The 25,439-nt window shown below is 45.1% G+C and overlaps 1 protein-coding gene across 13 annotated transcripts in view; it reads left to right on the top strand.

Annotated features, from left to right (window-relative positions):
• The window catches only part of SLC4A10 (solute carrier family 4 member 10), a 1,044,586-nt gene that overhangs the window by 533,723 nt on the left and 485,424 nt on the right, over window positions 1-25,439 (top strand). For all 13 annotated transcript variants that reach the window (XM_069224249.1, XM_069224250.1, XM_069224244.1 and 10 more), the window contains exon 6: window positions 19,246-19,434. In XM_069224249.1, coding sequence (XP_069080350.1) covers window positions 19,246-19,434 — 189 coding nt within the window. The remainder of the gene's footprint in view (window positions 1-19,245; window positions 19,435-25,439) is intronic.

The raw sequence follows: 25,439 nt of genomic DNA, 5'->3' as shown, positions 1-25,439 counted from the left end.
TTACTATAGCTTTGATGATCAAACCTGGGACAGACCACAAACAATGTATATTATTTTTAATTAACCAGTAATTCAAATGTTGCATTAGTGTTCTAGCAAGCCAGCTAGTGACCAGAATTTAATAAGTTCTCTGTCCTGGCCCAACAGTTTTTGTTCTAAGTTCATCAGTCATCAGTCTTCAGTTTAACATAAGTTTGTTTTTCTACACCCTAGCCACCAACAATAGGCTAGAAGTCACTAGTGAAGTCATCACACTGGACGTGGACATTCTCTGTAGGGACCTATCATTTTCTCTTCAAATTTATATCCCAAATACACTTTTAGAAGTGCTTTCATTGCTGTATGCCGTGATCTCTACTTATACACTTTGGATTCCATATTTGTGAATGTTCTTGACTCATCCTTAATTAATCTTTTCTATTGTAGTGTGTTTTCACTTCAGTAACTTGGGGCATTGTTTACTAAAGAAATTCAAGACATAGGCCCTCATTACAACATTGGTGGCAAACGCCGCTTACCTCCGTGCAGAAGACCGCCAACACACCGCTGCGGCAGCGGAATTCCGCCACGGTCATTATGACCCACTGCTCGGAATCCGCCAAAATTGAGACACCCACACAAGTCCGCCACACTAAAGGTCAGAGATAAACTGGCAAAAACAAAACATCCACCGTCACGCCAACAGAAATACGCCCACACTATCACGACCCATGAATCCACGCGGCGGTCTTTCAACCGCGGTATTCCATTGGCAGTACACACCGCCGCGCTCAAAATACACACACATTTGTAAACCACACCCACATTGGACAAATCGAAATACACACACCTGATACACATACACACACCACTCCCACACACCCAATACAATATAAAACACACACCCACATCACCCACAAACCCCTACAACCAAAATACCGAAAGAAGGGCAGAGAGAGACACTACAAACTACTACCAAGCATCCACAGGCACACAATACCATCACCCACATAACTTCCACACACCTTACACAATACGCTACTAAATATCACCCCACTTACCATAACACACACCACCCCACACATCACCCACACCACCCCATGGCACGGCAAAGACCCCCCAGGTTCTCTGAGGAGGAGCTCAGGGTCATGGTGGAGGAAATCGTCCGGGAAGTGCAGCACACCTCCATAGCTAGGAAGATGGAGCTATGGCGAAGAATAGTGGACAGGGTCAACGCAATGGGACAGCACCCACGAAATAGGGATGACATCAGGAAGAGGTGAAATGACCTACGGGGGAAGGTGCGTTCTGTAGTATCAAGACACCACCTTGCGGTTCAGCGGACTGGCGGCGGACCCCCACCTCCTCCCCCACAACTAACAACATGGGAGGAGAAAGTCTTGGCAATTCTGCATCCTGAGGGCCTCACAGGAGTAGATGGAGGAATGGACTCTGGTAAGTCAAATCTTAACTATTTCATCCCCCACCCTACCTGCATGCTATCACATACCCCCACCCTCGCCCTCACCCCCATCACTCCAACTCCTCACAAATGTCCCAATATCACAATTCACACATCCCAACACCAAGCCCTGCATGCAACAACAAAGCATGGACACCCATCACCAAAGCATGGCCATAGCACATACCCATACACCCCCCTAAAACACCATCACACAAGGTCCCACACAGGAATGCAAGCACTGGGGTACAGGATCACCCACCCATTGCACACTATGGCACACACAGATGCAATAAACATCCTTTTATACCCGTGCAAGACCCCTACCCAACGTCACCGAACAGGAGGGTCCACACATGTCCACACCACCAACAGAAGAGGCCCACAGTGATGACAGCAGCTCTGTCCAACTGGATCTAGATGACCAGCCCGGCCCATCTGGGACCTCGGGACAGTCGGTTCCCCTCACACTGGCACAGGCCACCACAGAGCTTCCCCCCTCTGGAAACACCAGCACAGCGCCCACCCAGCGGGCCAATGACACTGTCTCCAGGACACGTCAATCAGCAGTGTGTCCACCACTACAGGGAACCCAGGCTAACCCACCACCCCAACAACAACAGGGTTCTGGGGGCAGGGGCAGTGGGCACACGGTTCAGGGGACAGAGGCCCAGGAACACAGGGGAACTGGGAGGGCTGCTGTGCGACAGGGGGAAGACAGGCCCAGGGAACCCACTCTCCACGAGGCCCTCTCCAACATCATGGGAGCCTGCCACCATTCCCAGGAGACGATGGCAACGGTACTGGCCAAGTTTCAGGAGACCCAGCGGCTGCAGGAGGAACAGTATTATGGCTTAAGGGAGGAACTCAGATCCATCAATTCCACCCTGGGCACCATCTTAGGGGTGCTGAAGGAAGTCCTCAACACCAGGAGGTACACTGTGGCACAACAAGGGGCCCCTGACACTAGCCTGGACGATCAACTGCCCACCACCTCTGCCGGCGCTAGTGGACAGGAGGCACCGCCACAGGACCATCATACCAGCACCCCACCCACTGCAGAGGGAGAACCACCCCACAAACGGTCCGTGAGATCCAGGACAAAGACAGAGAACGATGCCAAGACCCACGCCTAGAAATGAGACCGCCCTGAATGTCATCCTTTGGTCCCACCTTGTCACACTGTCCATCCTCAAACTTCCCCAGCTCCACTTCCTATGCCCCTTGGGCAATGCACCTGTGAGATTAATAGACTGGCCTCTGCCATGGACATTCCTCCACCATCACCACTCACCATTTTACAGCACCCTCCAATATTGAGCACTTAAATAAACACCCTGTAAAGCACAAAACAATCTGGAGTCTGTCTGTTATTTTGAAATAGTGTATTAGCAATTACAGTGACAAAATGCTCTTTCAATTGTAATGTCAACATACCTATGTCACACAGCTCTAGTCCATGAGGAAACAAAGCAGATGTCACACAGTGGGACCCATATCTGTGAAATCGTAAAGGAAAGTGACAACTCAGTGACCATACACTGGGTGAAAATGACAGACAGTAGAGAGGTAGTAGTGTTAAAGTACATGTAGTAGGCAGGTTTGTATTCTTACCTGTGTCTCACTGGAAGTATTGCAGGATCACTGAGTTCCTGTTGTCGATGTCCTCTTCTTCTGCTTCCTCGTCTTCACTGTCCGAAGGTCCGCTCTATAATCCTCCTAGTTCGCCCATGGGCCTCATTGTAGCATTCCTCTGCCCTTGTCCTGGGATTCCTCACTGGGGTCAGTAGCCATGACAGGTTGGGGTAACCAGAGTCACCTGCAAATGGCGAGGGACAACTGTTAGACACACACTAACCTGTAGGGATATCCCCAGACAACCATTCCCAGTGACTTGCTTCCAGGTGCTCACCTAATAGCCACACACGGTGCCTCTGGAGTTGACTCATCACATAAGGGATGCTGCTATTACGCAGAATGTAAGCAAAATGCATTGAGCCAGGGAATTTGGCATTCACATAGGAGATGTACTGGTCTGCCAAACACACCATCTACACATTCATCGAATGATAACTCTTCCGGCTTCTGTACACCTGTTCACTCCTGCGGGGGGTACCATGGCCACATGTGTCCCATCAATGGCACCTATGATGGTGGGGATATGTCCCAGGGCATAGAAGTCACCTTTCACTGTAGGCAAATCCTCCACCTGAGGGAAAATGATGTAGCTCCGCATGTGTTTCAGCAGGGCAGACAACACTCTGGACAACACGTTGGAAAACATAGGCTGGGACATCCCTGATGCTATGGCCATTGTTGTTTGAAATGATCCACTTGCAAGTAAATGGAGTACTGACAGCACCTGCACTAGAGGGGGGGTTCCTGTGGGATGGCGGATAGCTGACATCAGGTCTGGCTCCAACTGGGCACACAGTTCCAGGATTGTGGCACGATCAAGCCTGTAGGTGATGATCGCATGTCTTTCCTCCATTGTCGACAGGTCCACCAGCGGTCTGTACACCGGACGATGCCGCCATCTCCTCACATGCCCCAGCGGACGGTGCCTATGAAGGACAACAGCGAGCAGGGAGTCAACCAACTCAGAGGTACGTACACACAGCTTACACAGAACACAATTCATATTCCGAAATTTGCATGTATGAGTGTTTAGGCAAGGCCTAGGTATGTGTGACACAGTTAAAAATTAAGCAATGTGGGCCCCTGAAATGGCGGCTGCCTGACCTGTAAAATGGGACAATGAGATGTGAGGTAACTGCGCTGGCATTGTACACCGTTGCGGTAGGCGGTCGAAGACCGCGGCACATTTCTGCATTGGTTAACATTGGACCCTATGGGTCCCAGGAGCCAATGACGATGTACGCCGGTGGTGACGGTACGCACCACCGCGGACGTGACCGCCATTTTCTATCTGTTCAATCACTTGATACCTGATCTTCGACAGGAGAGGACCTACACTGTAAGTGCTGCTGTGACCTCGGTCTGGAAGAGACAATGGCTCGAGTGTCTGGGGAAGGGGCCCCTGCCTTCACATCGGAGGAGTTGCAGAAACTCATGGATGGTGTCCTCCCCCAGTACACGATACTCTACGGTCCTCCAGACAAACAGGTAAGTACACTGGGAGCATGCTGTATGGGCTATGCCTGTGTGGAGAGGGGTGGATGTAAGAAGGAAGGGGAGAGAGTGCGGCGTGCATGAAATGACAGTGAGTGCATGTGCCACATGCCAAGGGTAGGGATGGGGGCCAATGACTGTGACGGTGCAGTTGGTAATAAGTTTCTCTTCCCCCTGTACAAATCATGTAGGTCAGCGCAGAAAAAATATATTTGGCGTGCCATCGCCAAGGACGTCCGGACCCTGGGGGTCTACCACAGACGGAGCACCCACTGCTGGAAAAGATGGGAGGACATTCGCCACTGGAGCAAGAAGACGGCGGAGGCCCAGCTGGGGATGGCCTCCCAACGTGGGAGGGGTGCCCATCGCACCATGACCGCCCTGATGTTCAGGATCCTGGCGGTGGCATACCCAGAGTTGGATGGGCGCTTGAGGGCATCACAGCAGCCACAAGAGGGTGAGTACACTCTCATTCAGCTGATTCAGCATGCAGTGGAGGTGTCTGGATGGGGGAGGTGGGCTGCGGGTTTCCCTAGGCCAGGGCAAGTGTGCTAGTTAGGTCCCCTTCTTCTGGCAGACCCTGTGGCACCCCACCCCACCTGTGTACAGTGCCAACTACACCTAGTCAGGCTCCTTTGACATCCATATGTGCAGATGTTGGCCATAGCCTTGTAGGCCATGTCCCAGGGATTGAAGAGTGGACCCCAAGTGCGCTGCGTAGTGCAAGGAGGGCTTCTGTGTCTGTTGTGTCCGCCAACGGTAGCGGTAATGCATGCACTCAACATGTCTTTCTTCTGTCTTCCTCCCCCCCTTTTTGTGGTCTCCCTGTTCTTGTGTGTATTAGCATCATCAGGCGGAGGAGCAGTGGCACCGGAGCAGGAGGGAGCTGCATCCCACATGGCCCTGGAGGGCGACACTACGGAGTCAGAATACACCAGTGGGACGGAGGGCGAGGGGAGCTCCACGGCGGGGACAGGAGCTGACACCAGTGATACGGACTCGTCCTCTGATGGGAGCTCCCTTGTGGTGGCGGCCACATCTGTGCCCCCGCATCTACAGGTACAGCCGCCACCCCCCCTACCAGCACCGCCCTCCCAGCAGTCCCTCAGCCTTTGCCCCGTGCCCGCTCACCCAGGAGGGTGGGCATCACCTTCGTCCCAGGCACCTCAGGCCCTGCCCCAGTCACCCCTGCTGCCCTCAGTGAGGAAGCCATTGACCTCCTCAGGTCCCTCACTGTTGGGCAGTCTACCATTCTGAATGCCATCCAGGATGTAGAGAGGCAGTTGCAACAAACCAATGCATTCCTGGAGGGCATTCATTCTGGTCAGGCAGCCCTACAGCAAGCATTTTAGACTCTGGCCTCAGCACTGATGGCAGCCATTGTCCCTGTCTCTAGCCTCCCCCCTCCAACTTCCTTCACCCACACCCAATCCCCTGTACCTCAGCCTATCCCAAGCACACCATCAGACCAGCATGCACACACCCAACACACAAAGGAAGCTCAGGCAAACATAGGCACCACACATCCCATAGGCACTCACGCAAGCATCACACACATGCAGACACACCAACATCCACTGCCTCCACTGTGTCCCCCTCCTCCTCGTCTCCCTCCTCCCTCCCAGTCTTGTCTCCACTCACACCTGCATGCACTACATCTACAGCCACTACTTCCATCACCAGCACACCCACCACCACACCCCGCTCACGTGCAGTCACCACCCCCACTACCATTCACACGTCCCCTGTGTCCACTCCCAGTGTGTCTGTGACGCCACCTCCCAAGGTATACAAACTCAGGCACACACCCACCCAACAGCCATCCACCTCACGACAACCTCCAGCACATGCACCTTCACCGAAAGTCACCAAACCTACACCTCCTACAACCACAACCTCTTCCTCCACTCCCAAACCCCCTCCAGCTACCAGTCCCAGTGTTCCCAAGAAACTTTTCCTGTCCACCCTTGAACTCTTTCCCTCACCTCCCCCACCCCGTCAGTCTCCTAGGGCCCGACTCTCCAGGTCCCAACCTAGCACCTCAGCCACAACATCTCCGGGACCAGTTGTGCCAGTAGTCACCGGATTCTGGAGTGCACCAGGCAGCAGGGCAGCCAGTGTGGCAAGGAGCCACAGCACAGATAGTCCCCCACCTGTCAAGCATCAAAAGTTGGCCAGTGCCCGGCGGGAGAGGGGGAAGACTCCAGCCACCAAAGCCGCTCCCAGGGGTACAGGTGGAAGTGTGGAGTCAGCTGCGACACCTTCCAAGGTGGGGAAGGGGCCCAAGAAAGCGAGCAAGTCTGGGAAGAGCAGCACGGCGGAGAAGACCGCCATCAGCTCCACTGCCCAGGAGGCCACCGCCATCAGCCCAGCTGCCCAGGAGGCCACGAGGCCACTGCCATCAGCCCCGCTGCCCAGGAGGCCACCACTATCAGCCCCACTGCCCAGGAGGCCACCGCCATCAGCCCCGCTGCCCAGGAGGCCACTGCCATCAGCCCCGCTGCCCAGGAGGCCACTGCCATCAGCCCCGCTGCCCAGGAGGCCACCGCCATCAGCCCCGCTGCCCAGGAGCCCACCGCCATCAGCACCGCTGGGCCAGACAGGACCACCATCAGCCCCGCTGTACCAGAAAGGACCGCCAGCACCAGCCCTGCTGGGCCAGACAGGACCGCCAGCACCAGCCCCGCTAGGCCAGACAGGACCGCCAGCACCAGCCCCGCTGGGTCAGACAGGACCACCAGCACCAGCCCCGCTGGGCCAGACAGGACCGCCAGCAGCTGATTCGCTGCCAATTACCCCGCCACAACAAGCACCGCTAAACAGGACACCGCCTCCACAAGCACCGCTGAACAGGACACCGCCGCCACAAGCACCGCTGAACAGGACACCGCCGCCACAAGCACCGCTGCCAAGGACACCTCCGCCTCAAGCACCACTGAACAGGACACCTCTGCCACAAGCACCGCTGAACAGGACACCGCCGCCACAATCACCGCTGGCCCATAAGCGCCAAGGGCACTGATGCTACTGAGTCCGCCACGAGCAGGATGAAGCACTCTGGGCACAAAGCCCCCTCCAGAACCAGTGGAGAGATACATCCTCTACCTCTGTCCTTGGCAGGATGAAGCACTCTGGGCACAAAGCCCCCTCCAGAACCAGTGGGGAGAGACATCCACTACCTCTGTCCTTGGCAGGATGAAGCACTCTGGGCATAAAGCCCCCTCCAGAACCAGTGGAGAAAGACATCCACTACCTCTGTCTTTGGCAGGATGAAGCACTCTGGGCACAAAGCCCCCTCCAGAACCAGTGGAGACTGTTATCCACTTGAGAGACTGTGGCTTTGCACTCCCCAGGATTGACCAGTGGGCAACACGCCCACTGTAGAGACTTGAGAGACTGTGGCTTTACACTCCCCAGGATTGAGCAGTGGGCAAACCACCCACTGGAGAGACTTGAGAGACTGTGGCTTTGCACTCCCCAGGATTGAACAGTGGGCAAACCACCCACTGGAGAGTCTTGTGAGACTGTGGCTTTGCAACCCCCAGGATTGAACAGTGGGCAAACCACCCACTGGAGAGACTTGAGAGACTGTGGCTTTGCACTCCCCAGGATTGAACAGTGGGCAACCCACCCACTGGAGAGACTTGAGAGACTGTGGCTTTGCACTCCCCAGGATTGAACAGTGGGCAAACCACCCACTGTAGAGACCTGAGAGACTGTGGCTTTGCACTCCCCAGGATTGAACAGTGGGCAACCCACCCACTGGAGAGACTTGAGAGACTGTGGCTTTGCACTCCCCAGGATTGAACAGTGGGTAAACCACCCACTGGGAGACTTGAGAGACTGTGGCCTTGCACTCCCCAGGATTGAAAAGTGGGCATGGTGCCCCCTTGTGGATTTGACATTGTGCACTCAACCGGCTGAGGTGCCCATCCTTTCCCTTCCACCTGAGGTGCCTGTCTTATTTGTATCTGATGCCCCTGCAGTGTTCTCTCTGTCATGTTCGGCTATGAGTGTGGGCCTCGCCCATGCAGTGTGGGCCCAGTGTTCCACTGACTTCAATGGAGCAATACCTGGACTACTATTCTTGGTGTATATATTTGTTTATAGTGTATATATATTTTTGCGTACTGGATTTTAATAGATTACAATGGTTACACTCATTTCCTTTTATCTTTGCATTCTTCTGGGGGGGTTGGGGGGTTGTTACTGTATTGTTTCATGCTGTATTAGTGTGTGTGTTGTCGTGGGTGAGGGTGGGGGTGGGGGTGTTGCGTGTTGCGTGTGTGTGTCCCTGTTGTTTCCCTCCCCCCTCCCCTGTGTCGTAGGTGCAGTACTCACCGCTGTCTTCGCCACCGGCGTTCGTGCTCCTGGTAGAGGAGCAAAAGGATAAGGGCAGGGAAAATGTGAAGCTCTGGTTCCATGGCGTCCTGGTTCCTCGTGGGATGTGTAGAGGTGAGCGTTTTCCCTTCGAAGTCCAGTTTCCGCCGTGTTTTTGTTTGCAGTGAATCCGCCCCGGAAAAGGTGGCAGATTGGTAGGTTGTGATACTGTGGGCGGTACATTGTCTCCCGCCTGTCTGTTGGCAGTGACCGCCACGCTGTTTGTTTGGACCGCCATGGCGGTCGGAGTGTTAAAGTGGCTGTCTTTGTTGGCGGTTTCCGCCACGGTCGTCATTCCATTTTTTTTACCGCCGGCCTGTTGGCGGTCTTACCGCCGCTTTAACACCGACTGCCAAGGTTGTAATGAGGGCCATAGTAATCTTGGGCATTGATGAATGCCATGTTTTGTGGTCGACTATGATTTTCCCTTCATGATGGGCTCTTGAAGTGATCAAGGTACCTCACATTTTCTATCTGTTTGCCCCACTCAGTTTGTGCAGCCTAGTGACATCTCCTCCAATATTGAATCTGTGAGTCCAAAATGAACACAAAAAACAGAAAGCCTTACATACTACTGAAAAAAAACACATCTTCTAAAGATAGGGGTCATCTGGACAACCCTTGCATTCAATCCTATCATGACTCCTGGTCTATGAATAAGCCCAAAGATTGATACAGTCTAGTACAGACAGATTCACTCTGAAATAGCTGAATGTAGAGGATGGTCAAATTTACTCTTTTTTTCCTATCATCCATTCAGAAACATCCCCTGGCAATTTTTTGTACTAGGGAAGCAGTGTTACAATTTGAATAATCCTTGTCCATCAACATATCTAGGTCCCTGTTCATTGCTTTCAGGCAAAATGTTTTTTGTCCCATTCATGGTCAGACAGTCATCTGAACAGATTAGACTTCATGTTTATCCTACGCCAGGATACATCATTTTGTTTATTTGTATATTATTTTCATAAACGATTTACAGATTTGAATAACAAGTAATATTGTGAAAACTGCATATATATCACAATGTAAATATTTTTTTTAATGTTGAGGGAAATTTGCATATATCCTGATAATAATTGTGCCTTTACTAGGATTTTACATTTTTCAGGAAATAACAGAAGCCTCAATTTATCACATGCTGGTGCAGATCGTACCACTTCAAGGCTATGGTAACTGTGCATGTCTTAAATTAGCATACAGAGTGTTATTCCACATGTCAGGCAAAAATCACAAACTGCATTTTCTAATACATAAACTAGTACTGCAGCAGTGCTACTCAGTTTCTAAGTGCAAATCACAAACATATGGTGGAGATCACCACCTCCATCTCCTATCCTTCCTGTGCAGCGATATCAACCACTGTGGTGGAGATATCTGGTAAGTGTACTATTTTGTAGGAAATGTGGGAGGGACCATGAAGAGTGGTGGGAATATGGGGAATATTTACTCAAACATAGATGTCATTAAGGGAAAATTAAAGAGGGGGTTTGGAAGGAACTGCTAAAAGAAAACTCACATCCACAAAAAGTAAGGCCATTGCCATTCACACAATTCATTTTTAAAGTTAGTACCCGTCTAATGGTGTTAAAATATGCTTATAGATACTTCCGAATTTCTTTTTTTAACATTCTTTTGATGTTTACACCAGTGCCACTTTTGTCGTTTTTTTCTGGCAGAAAAGAGTAGATTCATATTTCCCATGACTGTTTTCAGATTACTTTTTTCAGGGTACATTTCAATGAAGAACATCACTCTTGAACTACTACAGTTTTCTGACGAATGAACATCATCAGTTAAATAGTTATTTTTTAATAAATTGCGGGCATACGATTAACGATTTCGAAGCATCCAAGTCTTGTTTGTAAATTATATTCTCTCTTCGTATGCCTGTCTTTGAGGTTTACACAGAGTTAACGCCTCTGTTTCATATGGCCTGCATACGCAAATAGCAAGCACTACAATGTAATTATTACTGTGCTTCAGAGCCACTCAAGAGGAATGTGCATTTCAAAGACACTAATAGAAATAAAGCTGTGTAGAAAATTATAGCTTCTTTGACATGGAAAGAATGGAATAGATAGTAATGAGCTTATAAAAAGACATACCAGTGAGCCTGATAAAGCTCACTTTCACATGTTAACTGCCAGATGTTAGCCAAAATGTATACTTTTGTTATGCCATTCATTGTCATCTTAAGGATTTTGGGGGGCCCGGGCAAGATATATATTTTGAGGGCCCCTGTATGTAACAAATCTGAATTCTGTTACCCATTTACTGCTAATTCAAACCTGTATAATGCCAAATGATTTTAAATTATATATTTAACAGCCCAAAATTCTTAAGCTGATGTTGAGTAGAGTGAGAGTCAGAGATCAATGTAGGTAGATAAGGCGAGAGGTTTAGATAAAGAATTCGACTACACAGAGTTCTAATAAAGGTTTGCTTTCAAAGGAGGCCCCTTTGAAATTGCCCTCTTTGCCCATTCCTTAAAATGTCTCTGATACCAGTGTACAGTCTGATAGTCCCCTCTTATGAGATCCATACTTTCAAACATATTTATTTTCTAGTGTAGAGTAATGTGTATTTAATGTTATGGTGGGCTGTCAAGACTTATAGTAGGAAACTACTGCTAGTGTGGCATAACAGAGGAGTAGGTGTAGGTTGTAGAGGTGTGCAGTAGTACTATGGCCTATGTGGGAACATTTGGATTTCATGAGGTCAAAATAATATGTCTGATTATGTTGAGGCAAACAGGAAGCTGCTGGTATGTAAGTAAATGTATAACGAAATAGTGTGCAGTTCATATAGGCTTTGTTCTTTGTGCCTGGTGAAAGAATATTTGCTTGGTGAATGAGTTATCCCCTGATTATTAGGCTTGTGGTTCATCCGGAAGATATAAGCTACCAGCACAGTATTTAAATATATTGAGTCGAGACTAAAAGTAGTGTAGACACAATCAAGGAAATCTGCACCGGGCATCACAGCAGAAGGTTGTGGGTTTTACCCTGAAGCAATGAGGGTCCACCCATGGAGATGCACAGACACCACAAGGAACCTAAACTTTAGGAAAGGACATTTTGGATCCACCCAGCAGTAGTAATGTACACCCCACCATTGTGGATAAATCCATAACCCTGTGTAAGGGCTGTCATAAGATTAGGAGAGGGACAGGGAAGGGCAGGGGCACGGTTAAAGAAAAAGAATAAGAATAGGAGGGAGAAAAGGGTGGGGGTTCTGGTCTTAGTCCCTTACCAGACCAACAGAGGAAGTTGCCATTAGCTTGTCACCTAGACATGGGCTGAACACCCTGAGAAAAAACATGAAATTGGAAGGTGAAAGTAGGCTTTGATGGCTAATGGTGGCAGTGTACTTTGGATGTTATTGGACCTATCTTCCTCTTGTGTTTTTTTGCCACTTATGTGGTAGTGCAACTGTTATGGATGCAAATTTCTTTCAAGTGCTATTGAGGTTTCAAGTGAACCAGATTTAGTAGTGGTCTCTCCAAGGAATTAGGTCGTATATAATTTTCTCCAAGTTGGGAAAGAGGAAAAAAATAATGTCCAAGGTGTGGCCTTTTAAATTGATGGGAGAGTTAACAAACTGAGCTATTCCTAAACTAAATTTAAACAATGACCAGCTCTGTGCACTGGGCCAATGACCGTTAAACCGTGAGCATTTTCTTTTTTTCATTAGTTCGGATCATTTGACCCCTTTGTTGAAATCACCAAATTTCAGAACTGTTGTGCTGGCTTGAGAAATTAATCAAGGCTGGCTCTTCATACACAAAGGTATGGTAAATTGTACTCAGGATAAATGATCAGAAGGCATTGATTTAAAGTTGAGTTTCAATACATCTGAATGTGAAAATTCTGGCTGAGAGTATTGGTATAACCATATTTTGCTAGGATATTCAACTATAATTCATATTCATCACTCTAGTTCTCATGTCACAGTAGTTGATTTAATTGCGTATGAGCTAGTTCATTGTTAATCATATTTTTAAATAATCAGTTCACCCAGTAGCAAAAGAAAGCACAAAGTTAAAAATGTGTTAGCAAATGAGATTATCAGCTAACATTGTGCTTATTCGTATTATACAAAAATGGTATACGTTATTCGGTAACCTTATTGATATTACAGAGAAAATATAGCCTGGGAGGCATTCAACTCATACAGAGAGCTCTATGATATATGCTGTGGTTTAATCGTTGGGGAGGGCTAAGACAGTTTCCACTTACAACTTTACAAACCTTGCATACTCCTCAGATATCGGGACCACAGACAGGCACTGACTCAGATGCCTCTTCGCACTCTCCGAAAAGAAAGTGAAATTGAAGATTCCCAGCTTAGAGATACATTGGCAGTTTCATAACCTGACACCTTTTGAAGCCCACTTGCATCTGAGGGGTCCATGTCGAACTAAAGGGAAACACTTCAAACTTAAAACCTCTAGCTGTCCTTGCCAAGTGCAGGCCAGGGGTCTTCCTGGTCAAAATGCCCATTAAAACATTTTGCTGTGCACCCCAGTGGATCATCCTATGTACTGAAACAGTTGCACATTTCATTCGCGTAGCAACTGTTTTTGGATCCTTCTTGGACATGAACGTTACACTCGTTTATCAATTAAATGCACCACTTTTATTTCCTACTCTGCCTTTGAGACCTCGAAATGTGACGGTTGCAACGGCAAGGGTCAAGCCACGGGTCATAATTGCAACTACTGGCGACCCCCAAATGCCATCCATCTGATACGCTGTTGATAATGGCCAGTGGGTGATGCAAATCAATGCCCTATTTAAAAAGCATTCTTCAACTTTGAAAAAGTCATTGTATGAAGATGGCGCCTCTTCAACCTATCTTTAGTTACCGAGTCTAGACCAAGCACCCAATAGCATCGTTAAACCTACCCTTCTCATCATCATCCAGACAACGAGCATATGGCATGACATGGCACAAACCAAAAGACAGCAAAGATAATCCTATTCTAGAAAGGCATTCTTTGCAAGAAACTAACTAACAAGTTAGGTTTATAGTACAAAGCACTGTATTGTTCAAGGCTTGTGTTGGAAAATTTGGTGTAGTTTGGTAACGGTATAATTCCTGCATTTATAAATAACCAAGTCCATATTACATTTTTAAATAAATGGGTAAAAATGTATTTTAACAAGACAGCATTTGAAAAGACAGATTAATGTGCATCTGCTTCTGCTCCTGTGATGCGGAGGAGGATTGTCATTTCACACCTCATGAGAAATGAGAGGTATACAAAATAGATATGAGTGAAGCGGGAAGTTACAAGCTTGTTAAGTAGGAAACATTATTTTAGGAGGAAAAACAGAGAACATTGTATATGTTAAGAGAAAACGAAAGGTAAAAATCTGGGTGTTGGGTTTCGTTTTTTAATGCCCAGATTGGGGTTCATGATATGTCAAACTATAGTTAATCTCAGATTAAACAATTCAAAGAGAAACAGAGCTGGAAGATGTTGTTATTAATATTACCATGTTAAGTAAGGCCAAACTCGACTTTATTACCGTAAGGACTATGTGGCAACTATCCAGTTTCCTTTAATCGGCTTAAGAGCACGGGCCGGATGTACGAAGGTAAGTGTTTGCGATAACCAAATAGCAAGTTTTTGCAATTCGCTATTTGATAATCGCAAACAGCAATGTACAAATGTGTATTTTACAAGTTTGATGATTCCCAGTGGGTCACAAATAGACCTACCTCATTGATATTCACGAGGTAGGTCTTGGTTTGCGACCCATGGGGTATCTCAAAAATCACAGGGATGGTGGCCTGCTGGGGTCAGAATACCACCATGCCTGTGAGTGCGTTTCAAGAAAGCAGTCTTTTTTTTTTTTAATGCAACCTGTTTTCCTTATAGGAAAATCAGGATGTTTTCAAAAAGAAAAATGTAACATATTTTTTTTAATTTTTTAAGAGTAGGCAGTGGGACCACTGTCTGCTCTTTAAAACATTTTTTTCAACCATCCTCAAAGGGAAAAGGGACCCATTCGCGAATGGGTTACCACCAACTTAAAGTTGGTGGTAAAATGTGAACGTTTTGCAACTGCATTTCACTCTCAAAACATTCATACATACCACTGCGATTCTGTATTAGGAAGGTATGCCTTAAATATGCCCCTTGCTAATATCAAATTCCAGACCCAATTTAGATTTTATTTTGCAATGGATTATAAAGACAGCAACTGTCTTGTATTTGACCTAGAAGTCACCCTGCTACATTCATTGGCCTCTCTTTGCCTAAGGCTGTCACAATGGGGGCCTGAGGAGCCATCATGTACTGATCTCCATACTTTCCAGGCCAGCACCACTTCTGCAACATTTATATAAGGTTTTTTTTATTTGCAAGCAAGCCTGCCATGTTAATTAATGAGGTAGGTTCTGTGACCAGATGACTAGGTGACATATTCTATCTTTCCATTTAGGACATGTTTTTTTAACTTAAAACTCCATATTCCACCTGACAGAAACGGAAGATGCATCCAGGGAACCCTGCCTCATGATTTGCCACTAGGCCTTTCACTAACAAGCTTGCCTTTAACTCACTCATTGATAAATCTACCTCTTTCATGGATCAGCTTTGCTTCATTCACTATTCAGAGTGCTTCATTATCTGTTAGCCAACCTCTAGTTATTATTTCTGTGTGCGAAGGAAGCATTGAAATGAGAAGCTCTCCCTTTTATAGACTGCAGACGTGAGTTTTATTCATTTTCTTGTCTGAGGCAAAGGATATGAACTGAAAGGTTTGTCTGTAAGAAAACGGCAGCCACCTCTGTGCATGTGTGAGGTGATAGAGGGGGGAAATGCTTGGATTACTCATTGGTAATCTCCATTACTCTGAGTTCCTCATCATAATTCTTAAGCCATGAGATGTGCTTCTCACACAGACAGTAAGTAAATCCTACCTTATGCCTCCTTTCTCTTCTCATTTTGTTTACTGCAAATTAGGACCTGCATGTACCAAGACCTACACCCTCTGAGTGGACAGCTTAAAAAGGTAGCCAACTGATTTCACGTCAGGTAATTTTCTCAGAGTTAAGAAAAGCACTGGTTGACTAGAATAAAGGAAGGACTGAACAACAGGAGAGGACAGGGGGAATTAAAGACTAATGAAAAAACTATGACTAACAGTAATGAAGATTACCAGTAAACAATCAGGGCATCATCTCTCCATTAATTTTCCTCATCCTAGTCCGTACACCAACAGGATGTGTCTAAGACTAGGATGTGATGTTAAGCCTATAATGCAGAATGAAAGTTTTTGAGAAACCCCCTAAATGCATCCCATTAAGTTAAACACAACTCTCAACCCTACCAATATGAGGTGTTCCCATGCATGAAAAGCTAGAGAGATTGCTAACTGGACCCTACGATTCAGGGTAGCATCAAACTGCCAGGACAGGTCTTTCCTGAACTGGAACACAGGCAGCCCAGGACCAGTTTCACCCTGATTAATGCTCAGCTGCCAGGTATAGCTTGGTTCCAATGACACAGTATGTACGGACCTACATCTGGGCGTACCCATCCCATCGTGGGTGGCACACTGAAGTATACAAAAAGTGATGGATGGAATGCTTAAATTAATCCCAGCCACTGGCTCATCATTATTCTGCACACTGTGCCACCTTAATTTGAACCCAGCTGTACAAAAGGTGTTGCAAATTATCCTAGCATTGACATTAGTTTATATAATGTTGCCCAGGAGAGTTGGGAACAAACCTAGGAGGAGGTGCCGATTTTTTCTACTCTCAGCACACGTTCGGCACACTCAGACAGTAGTGTCTATTTTTTAATTGTGTGTATACACCACATATTTATTTGCCAGTACCCCCAAAAGTGAGTTATACGTATTTCAGGGTGTAGGCCTATCTTAAGTAAAAGCTTTAATTGTTAGAAAATGATATTTCTAGAAATTCCAAGTAGAGGCCTTTAGCAAGTCAGTGGCCAGCCAAATCTGGGCAGCAGTGACCCAATTTAAATGTAAGAGAGCCAATTTAAAAATCAAGTAATATTATATAGAATTATAGATGTGTAACTGTAAGTCGCTGGTGCTTTTTCACCGAGGGGTTTTTAGTGATATCAAATAGGTAAAAGCCAAGTTTCAGTTGTCTATGATGACATTTAGAACCATGAGGTGAAAAACATTACTGTTATTCACATTTTGTCCACCTATAATTAGGATGTGTAATGACTCTCTCAAATCATCTGCATCAGCATGTATTCAGGCAGAGGGGAGTAATGAGGGAGATGTATAAACATTCCAACAAGTGTTAAAGAATGTTCTAGTCAAACCACCCTCAACATATACACCCTGCCTTGAATTTTTTCTTTAAATGGCCTCCAGCTTCCACCCCACCACATTCCGAAAAAAAAAAAACATGCATCTCCATATATTAAAAGAAAATACCAGGTTTCCGTCCAAACACTACACCATCCCTTGTCTATGCCCTCTACTCACCTCCAAACTGGAAAACATATATGCGGCCTCCTTACATCCATCCCAACCAGCCTCTGCAAAAGCATTCAACCAAACTGAAAAACAAGTACCTGGTTTCCTGCCACACCGCCCCCCAACCACCTTGTGTGCCACACCACAACTCTTATCCCAAAGCTGCACTCTCCGTCATCTCATTTACAATGGAGAGTTGACAGCATGCTCTCACAGAGGGTCTAGAGATGATTGTCATTATAGGCAGATTTCTCCTCTCAGCGAGGGTCTGTGTAGAACCGCGTTGAGAGAAGGAGGGTGGTTGGAACAGGAACAGAGCTGCACAGGCTTTCCTGTTTTTTTTGTGTCTGTGGAGGCCCAGGAGAGACTGCCAACCGCCATTCCTCCACTGTGTTCGGACCTCTGAAAACAGTGCAACAAAGATGAACCAAGTTGTTTTCCTAGTGACGTTACAACAGTGGTTAACCACTTTGACTTACTACTGTTGTGATGTCACTGCTCCAAGTAACCTGCTCCTGATCCAGTTGTTCACAATAAAGGCTTCTCATTAAAGCTATATGCACCAAATACATCTGTCTATTTGTTCAACGCAGTAGGGGCTGATGGGATGTAAATACTTTAGGGCATGTATGCACAAGAAACCATTCAATTATGTGTCTTCAAATTGATACCATGAGGTATTTGTGTCGTATTTACTAGAGTTTTCACCAAACCATTGGGCCTTATTATGGGCCTGTTTCACAAAAGCATTTGTTAGCACGGGGTACATTACAACAGGAGTACTTTTTTACATACTCTTACATGCCTTTGCTAATCAGCCACTAAAAATTGTACATGCATACCCTTCACTGTTCCCATTATATTCCCATTTCAGATATTTTGAGGCCTGTTCGCAAAGGCATGTAAATGCCTGTGAAAGGCTATTGAGTTAGTACTACTTTAAGTACTCTAAAATAAGTTTGTGAATAGACCCCTAAAAATATTAAGGGAAATGCAAATACTCCAACATCTGGAGATTGTGGAACTATGGAGCACAATCAACGACCAAATTTCCTCTACCATGGGAATAATCTTGTGGAGCATTTCAGCCACTGGATTGGGCTCCATATTTAGAATAAAGGTGCATGGAATTCACATAATTTTCTTTCGTGTAATTATGTCAAATGCATTTCTGCTATTTTAGCACAAATTGCATTCTTGAGTCAATTTTTTCATGCGAAGATGCATTTCACTCAAAAAATAGTGTACACCACAAAAGCAATGTAAACAACAGACTCTCGCATTCTGTTATTCCTGTGTACCGTATACTTGCTGCGTAGTTACGGGACTTGGTGTGATGGCCTAATTTTGAAAAAATTGCTTAACAGGTATAACACGTAATTCCTGAAATTAAGCGAATCACGCTTCGGTAATTTAAATTTCGCCCAAGCCTAATTTAGAGTTTGCACCAGAAATTGTGGGATTTTTACTTCCCTCCAAACTTCGAATAAGGTCGATTGTCATTCTGGCTGGAACAAAGACTTTTGTTGTTAAGTTTCCTATTTTTTGTGGCACATCGAGTACAGTTTCAGAAAACCGTTTTTTGCAGGGAGATTTATTTAATCAGTGCAGATTCTTTTTCGAACTGAAAATGTTGGCACTTGTGCCTGCTTGTTATGACGCCTAAGCTCCTTAAGATATATTTGGGAATGCGGTCCTTTTGAGCGTCATTAGCGTTTTCATTCTTCTGGCTCCAACAGATGTTGTTTTTGCAAACAATAGAAGATATGTATTGAGAAACATGTGTTTTAAAATTGTTTTTGTTTTTAACAGACATGATTCTAGATCAGCAAGTGACTTCTGGGCAACTCAGTGAAGATTTTCGTCAGAGAGTACATGAAGCATTAATGAAACAGCACCACCACCAAAATCAGAAAAAATTAAGCAACCGAATTCCAATAGTGCGGTCCTTCGCTGATATCGGAAAAAAGCAGTCTGAACCTCACTCCATGGACAAAAATGGTAAACATATAACTTATTTTCTGGCAACACATTTCTGTAAGTGTGACACTTTTATTACAAAAGCAATTGTGACAAATCCTGGTCAATAACGCAAAGTGACTTGAATACTAATAATTTACTAGGTTACAGGCCCAAGTGATGAGTGGCTACCTATTATCAAATTGGGCAGAGGCTGACGTTTCTGCCTAAATCAGTATTACAATGCCATATTATGTATGTGATGATGCAGCTTCACAAAATGAGCACTACCCCTTGTATTTAAAATACTGGATGTGGTATTGCCACACTTCTCTTATTTCAAAACTTAAATTGAATGTCGCTGTGTGTTGGTGATGCTGTAAAAAGAGGGACTATAAGTGCAGCCTCGTACAGTGTAGCTAAAGATTTTAAATTTAGCTTATGTTTGGGAGTGTGGTAATGTAGAAGGCCTCCAAGTTTAGGGGTTGCTTTGCACTGGCTGCTGGGTGCTTTCAAAATTGATAGCTTTTGGTGTTGAAAGCTCAGTAGTACATTATTGTACGGGAATAAATGAGCCACTGTGGGAGCTCATTTTGAATGTTCCATCATTTGTGAAACAAATGTTTGCACATACATTATTAAGGAATCACCAATACCTGTAGAACACATCCATACACACATGAAAACCTGCAAAAGTGGTCATGACTTGATGTGAGGCTTAATGAATTTGGTTAGCGCGGTGTTCTCTCTAATTGGCAATATTTAACACCAAATTCTCTGCATATATAAAGTGAGAACAAACTGTTAGAGTTGCAAAGTCAACAATACATTTTATTTTGTATTCCTTGTTATTACACACTCTTCATGTTAATCTCCAGTGCCGGGATTTATCCTTCTCATATGACAGCTGATGTTTATTTGCATTTCTTCTCAAAATAAACTTGCCTTTACAAAATATACTCTGCCAACACGTTTCAAACCTTCCTATTGGGTTGCTTCATCAGGACAAATTCAACAATAATTCAAGAATAAAAGATTGTGCCCAGAGGAAGCAACAATAAGAAGTCCAGAAATATTTGTTGGCAAAGTTTACTTGTGACTTGAACACTCCATACTGCAGAATGGAAGATACAGAACCAAGATTTAATGTTCATGGGCGAGCGCAAAGTACTCCATCCCATGCGGTAATCTCTCTTTGGGCTTCCAACCATGCCCATGTCATGTCAGTCACATTCATTGGTTCGTGGGCTTGCCTTTTAAAATCCGCTTGCTTTCATTTGTGAAAGGCATGCATACGTCATGCCTTTTCCGGTGTTTAGCCCCCCTACACAATAGCAGTAAACTACTAAAAACATACGAGGCTCGATGTTTTCAGCATGGTTTCCGGACTACTTTATCTGTTTATTTTCCAGGCAGCGCAATCGCGCTGCATTTTTCATAGTGCGATTGCACTGCGTTTTTTTTCTTTTAATTTGTGAGGCAAGAAAAGTCTGGTTAGGAGTTTACCACAACGCTAATCGCTCTAACTCGAGCAAATGTGAGACCCGTTGCATTGAAAATGTTTGTTTTAAGATTATGACTCCAGATTATTTTTCTCAAGAATGTGACTCAAGATTATTATTCACCGTAATTTTTTATAAATACTACATGTAGGTAGGGTAAGTGGTGCCATGTGGTGAAACACTGTTTAATGTGGAAATTAGGGAGGTGCTTGTTTAAGCTCGGAGTATAGTCAAGCAGTATCTGATGACAAAGTAGAAAGGGAGTGTGTTTGAGGTCAAGGTCTTGGCAATGATAAGGGTGAGAAGAGGGAATGGGGAAGAGAATACAAGTTATGTGCCATGATTTTATAACACCAAAAGTCAAACCATGAAAAAGAGGGTCAGTGCAACACATGAACTAATATTTGAGTAGCACTTTTCTTAAGAATCTTCTCAAGATGAATTGATGAAAGGCAGATTCCTAAATCAAGAAAATCTTCATCATTATTCCTGGCTCTGAAAAGGGAAAGAACTAAGCAGAAAATAATTAGGTTAACATCCCTCCTCTATTTCGATGTGTTAATTTTCCTGAAGATTTTTGTAATCACCAATGAGCAAATATCCCACACTTGAGCTCCATTTTTTCGGTACAGGCTTATCCCAGACCATAAAGCAGTTGAACATACAAATGCTATTTTGACTTTCTCTAACAGAGCCAAAGAACCAAAACTGAATTGTCAACCAACTTCATTCCTCTCAATTTATTTTTCGGGTGAACCATGTTTATTTTGCAATAGTTACAGAGCATTGGTTAATGGGGTACTTCTTGACGTGCTTTAGGCTAAAGGACATGCCAGGTATGGTGGCCCACTATCAACTTTGATATTCACACTGAAAGTATAAACTGATACATACTGTCTTCTGCCCCGATACTGGTTAGACTGACCTGCAAATCTTAGCATAGACGAATGATGTGACCATAATATCATTATTGATGGCAAATATTATTTTAGCAGCAGAAACTCTCGGGAAACAATTTCAGGACACTGCAGAGTACAAATGAATAAAAATAACAGAGATATTTTCAAATATTAAATGCAAACCTTCCGTTAGCAACATCAGGGTCCCCCATTATTTATTTATAGGTAAAGCAATTTGCTCTAGTAGTTATTATTTACAGACTACCCAATGAGGTATTTCTGTCTCATATGATAGCTACATGTAGGTGCTGAACAATTTGCTTTTGGTGTTTATATGCCACTGTAAATTGGTTACAGTAGGAGATTCCTTTAGGCTTCCTTTATCTTTTATTTCCTTCCATTTTATTATCCTCTGAAATCTTTTCATGTTTGCAGTGATCTGTCTCGTGTTTCTTATGTGGGGAAAAATATCAATGCATATAACTAAACTTCTCCATCTCACACACACAAATGTGGATAATTAAAAGATATGGGCAACCTTATAACTGAGTGACCAATTATTCAATCAATCAATCAAGGATTAATAAAGCACAGCAAATCACCAGTGAGGGTGTCAAGGCTCTGGAATTACTAACTGCTTTGTGGTGTCTGTTGATTTAAACGGACAGGTCTTGAGTCCTTACCTGAATTGCTGGTGAAGAGGGCCTGTGTGGCTGCCTGTGAAGTTTTTCTTGTCAATCATGAAAACAACATATTTTGTGATAATATTGTTCAGTGGGAATGCACATTTATGTTTCTTTTAAAAGAAAAGGACATTTGAATTGTGTTTTTAACTCCGTGAGCATAAACCTGAAAAAGCTCCAAATGAGGCTTTAAAAAAAGAGAGTCATTCATGGTAGCCAGTCACAAAAGCAGGGAACAAGCAAATGGACTGCATGATTTGACAGATGCTCCCCAACATCCTTCTCAAACGCTCCAATATACTCAGCCCAATCTTGCCCCCAGCCAGAGTTGACCCATCCAAATACAGTATCTCCCTATTTGACCATGAGCTGTTTCCTTCACAGCACTTTACCCACCCCTTTCCCAAATCACTAGCTCTTGCCTTTCTTTCCTGCACTAGATTTCTGTGCAAGATGGTTTTAGCGAGCAGTGTGCCACACAAGATATTTTAATGCAGAATATCACACCATGACATATCCTACGGCAGGAAACAGTATCATGCAGCAACCGCTGGCAAGTTTAACCTCATCTTGGGCAAAGCTCAGTAATGGTGGGAAAGTTTCTTTATTTTACCAAATGTAAAAATTACACCTTTGCTTATCTTTGCTGGTAAAGTTTCAATTTCTCAAAATTTCTCAAAGTGTGGCTTGCTACACCTACATTTTATTCAGCCCTATTTATTCTTACTTTTTTCCTTATTATCTCATAGCTATTTTTTGAAGCATTGTGGCACATACACCGTGAGCTAATGGGGTCAAAGCGGGTGTAAAAAGATGAAAACAGGAAAAAATACTAGAAGAGTAATTCTACAGCAGCTCTTAAAGAAAACATAATATTAAGCATTTGTACATGAATTCTTGCTTACAAAATGAATTTATATTTATTTGAAATAGTTCCAATATTATTTTTATTTCTGTTTTTCACTTATACAATATTAACCCAAAACATCAATACTCTTGTTGCAGATCATGTCATTACATATTTCTATTATGAACAAATGATACAGGATTGTTAATATAGGTGTTATCCACCAACATAGGTACTTTCCCTTCTTGGAGTCTGTGCTTGTCACCATTTCTGTCTTTTGGGTAATGATATGGTGAGCAAAATAGTTTTGTCAGCATTTTACTGAGCTGGACTTCTCACTGATGTTTCCTCATGCCTGTGCCATCTCAAGTGGCCACAGTACTCCAGGTTACTATGTATAGTAATAGCAAGATATATTAAAGAATAGTGTTAGAAATTGGATCTTTGGTTGACAGTCAGGTTACCCCCTGTTCAAGCAAGGACCCTCACTCTAGTCAGGGTAAAAGAGAATCACCCTCAGCTAACCTCTGCTTACCCCCTTGGTAGCTTGGCAGAGCAGTAGGCTTAACTTCAGAGTGCTAGGTGTAAAGTATTTGTACCAACACACACAGTAACTTAATGAAAACAGTACCAAATGACACAACACAGGTTTAGAGAAATAGGAAATATGTATCTAAACAAAACAAGGCCAAAACAACAAAAACCCACAATACACAAGTCAAGTTATCAATTAAAAAGCAAAAAGAGTCTTTATGTAGTTTAAAACACACACTAACACTGTAAGTGTGAAAATGTACCTTGGGTGCGTCAAAAATAACCCCACACGGGCGAGTGTGCATCAAAAAGGGCTTGCGTTGCGTAGATTTCACTCAGGAGCGAGACCTTGCATCATTTCTCCTTTCGTCGGGTCAGGCGTGTCGTTTCTTCTCTCTGCAGGAGAGCGATGCGTCGATCTGGTCAGCACTCTCGGGTCCAGGCAGGCCTTGCGTTGTTTTTACATACCCAGTGGTACTTGCGTCGGAAATGCAGCCGCACGATGATCCGAAAACCACGCAGCGCGGGTTGCCATCTCCCAGCCTCCGTCAGCGATGCTGCGCATTGTTTCTCCAGCTCCGTGAGTCAATTCTTCGGTCACGTTTCAGGCGAGCATCGATTTTCAGCCGCGGAGCCAGCAGCGCATCGTTTCTTCAGCCGCAGATTGGAGTTGCGTCAATCTTTTCCCCGCACGGCGCTCTGTGCATGGATTTCCTCCTCTTAGGCTGCCAACTTCTCCTTTCAGGTTTCCAGGAACTGGATGGGCACCACAGGGCAGAGTAGGAGTCTGTCCAGAGACTCCAGGTGCTAGCAGAGAGAAGTCTTTGCTGTCCCTGAGACTTCAAACAACAGGAGGCAAGCTACAAATCAAACCCTTGGAGATCTTCACAAGATGGAAGGCACACAAAGTCCAGTCTTTGCCCTCCTACTCTGGCAGAAGCAGCAACTGCAGGATAGCGCCACAAAGCACAGTCACAGGCAGGGCAGCTCTTCTTCCTCAGCTCTTCAGCTCCTCTCCAGGCAGAGGTTCCTCTTGGTTTCCAGAAGTGTTCTAAAGTCTGTGGTTTTGGGTGCCCTTCTTATACCCAATTTCTACTTCGAAGTAGGCCTACTTCAAATTAAAGTCTCTTTTGAATGTGAACTACTGCTTTGCCCAGGCCAGGCCCCAGACACTCACCAGGCGGTTGGATACTGCATTGTGTGAGGGCAGGCACAGCCCTTTCAGGTATGAGTGACCACTCATCCCCTTCCTCCTAGCACAGATGGCTCACCTGGATATGCAGGCTACACCCCAGCCCCCTTTGTGTCACTGTCTAGTGTGAGGTGCAACCAGCCCAACTGTCAAACTGACCCAGACAGGGAATCCACAAACAGGCAGAGTCACAGAAATGGTATAAGCAAGAAAATGTTCACTTTCTAAAAGTGGCATTTTCAAACCCACAGTCTTAAAATCAACTTTAATAAAAGATGTGTTTTTAAATTGTGAGCTCGGAGACCCCAAACTCCAAATGTCCATCCCCTCCCAAAGGGAATCTACACTTTAATCATATTTAAAGGGAGCCCCCATGGTAACCTATGAGAG

This window comes from Pleurodeles waltl, chromosome 3_1 (assembly GCF_031143425.1).
Source record: "Pleurodeles waltl isolate 20211129_DDA chromosome 3_1, aPleWal1.hap1.20221129, whole genome shotgun sequence".
Lineage (NCBI taxonomy): Eukaryota > Metazoa > Chordata > Amphibia > Caudata > Salamandridae > Pleurodeles > Pleurodeles waltl.
The sequence above is the reverse complement of the archived record's forward strand: the minus strand, read 5'-3'. Positions and strand labels throughout refer to the sequence as shown.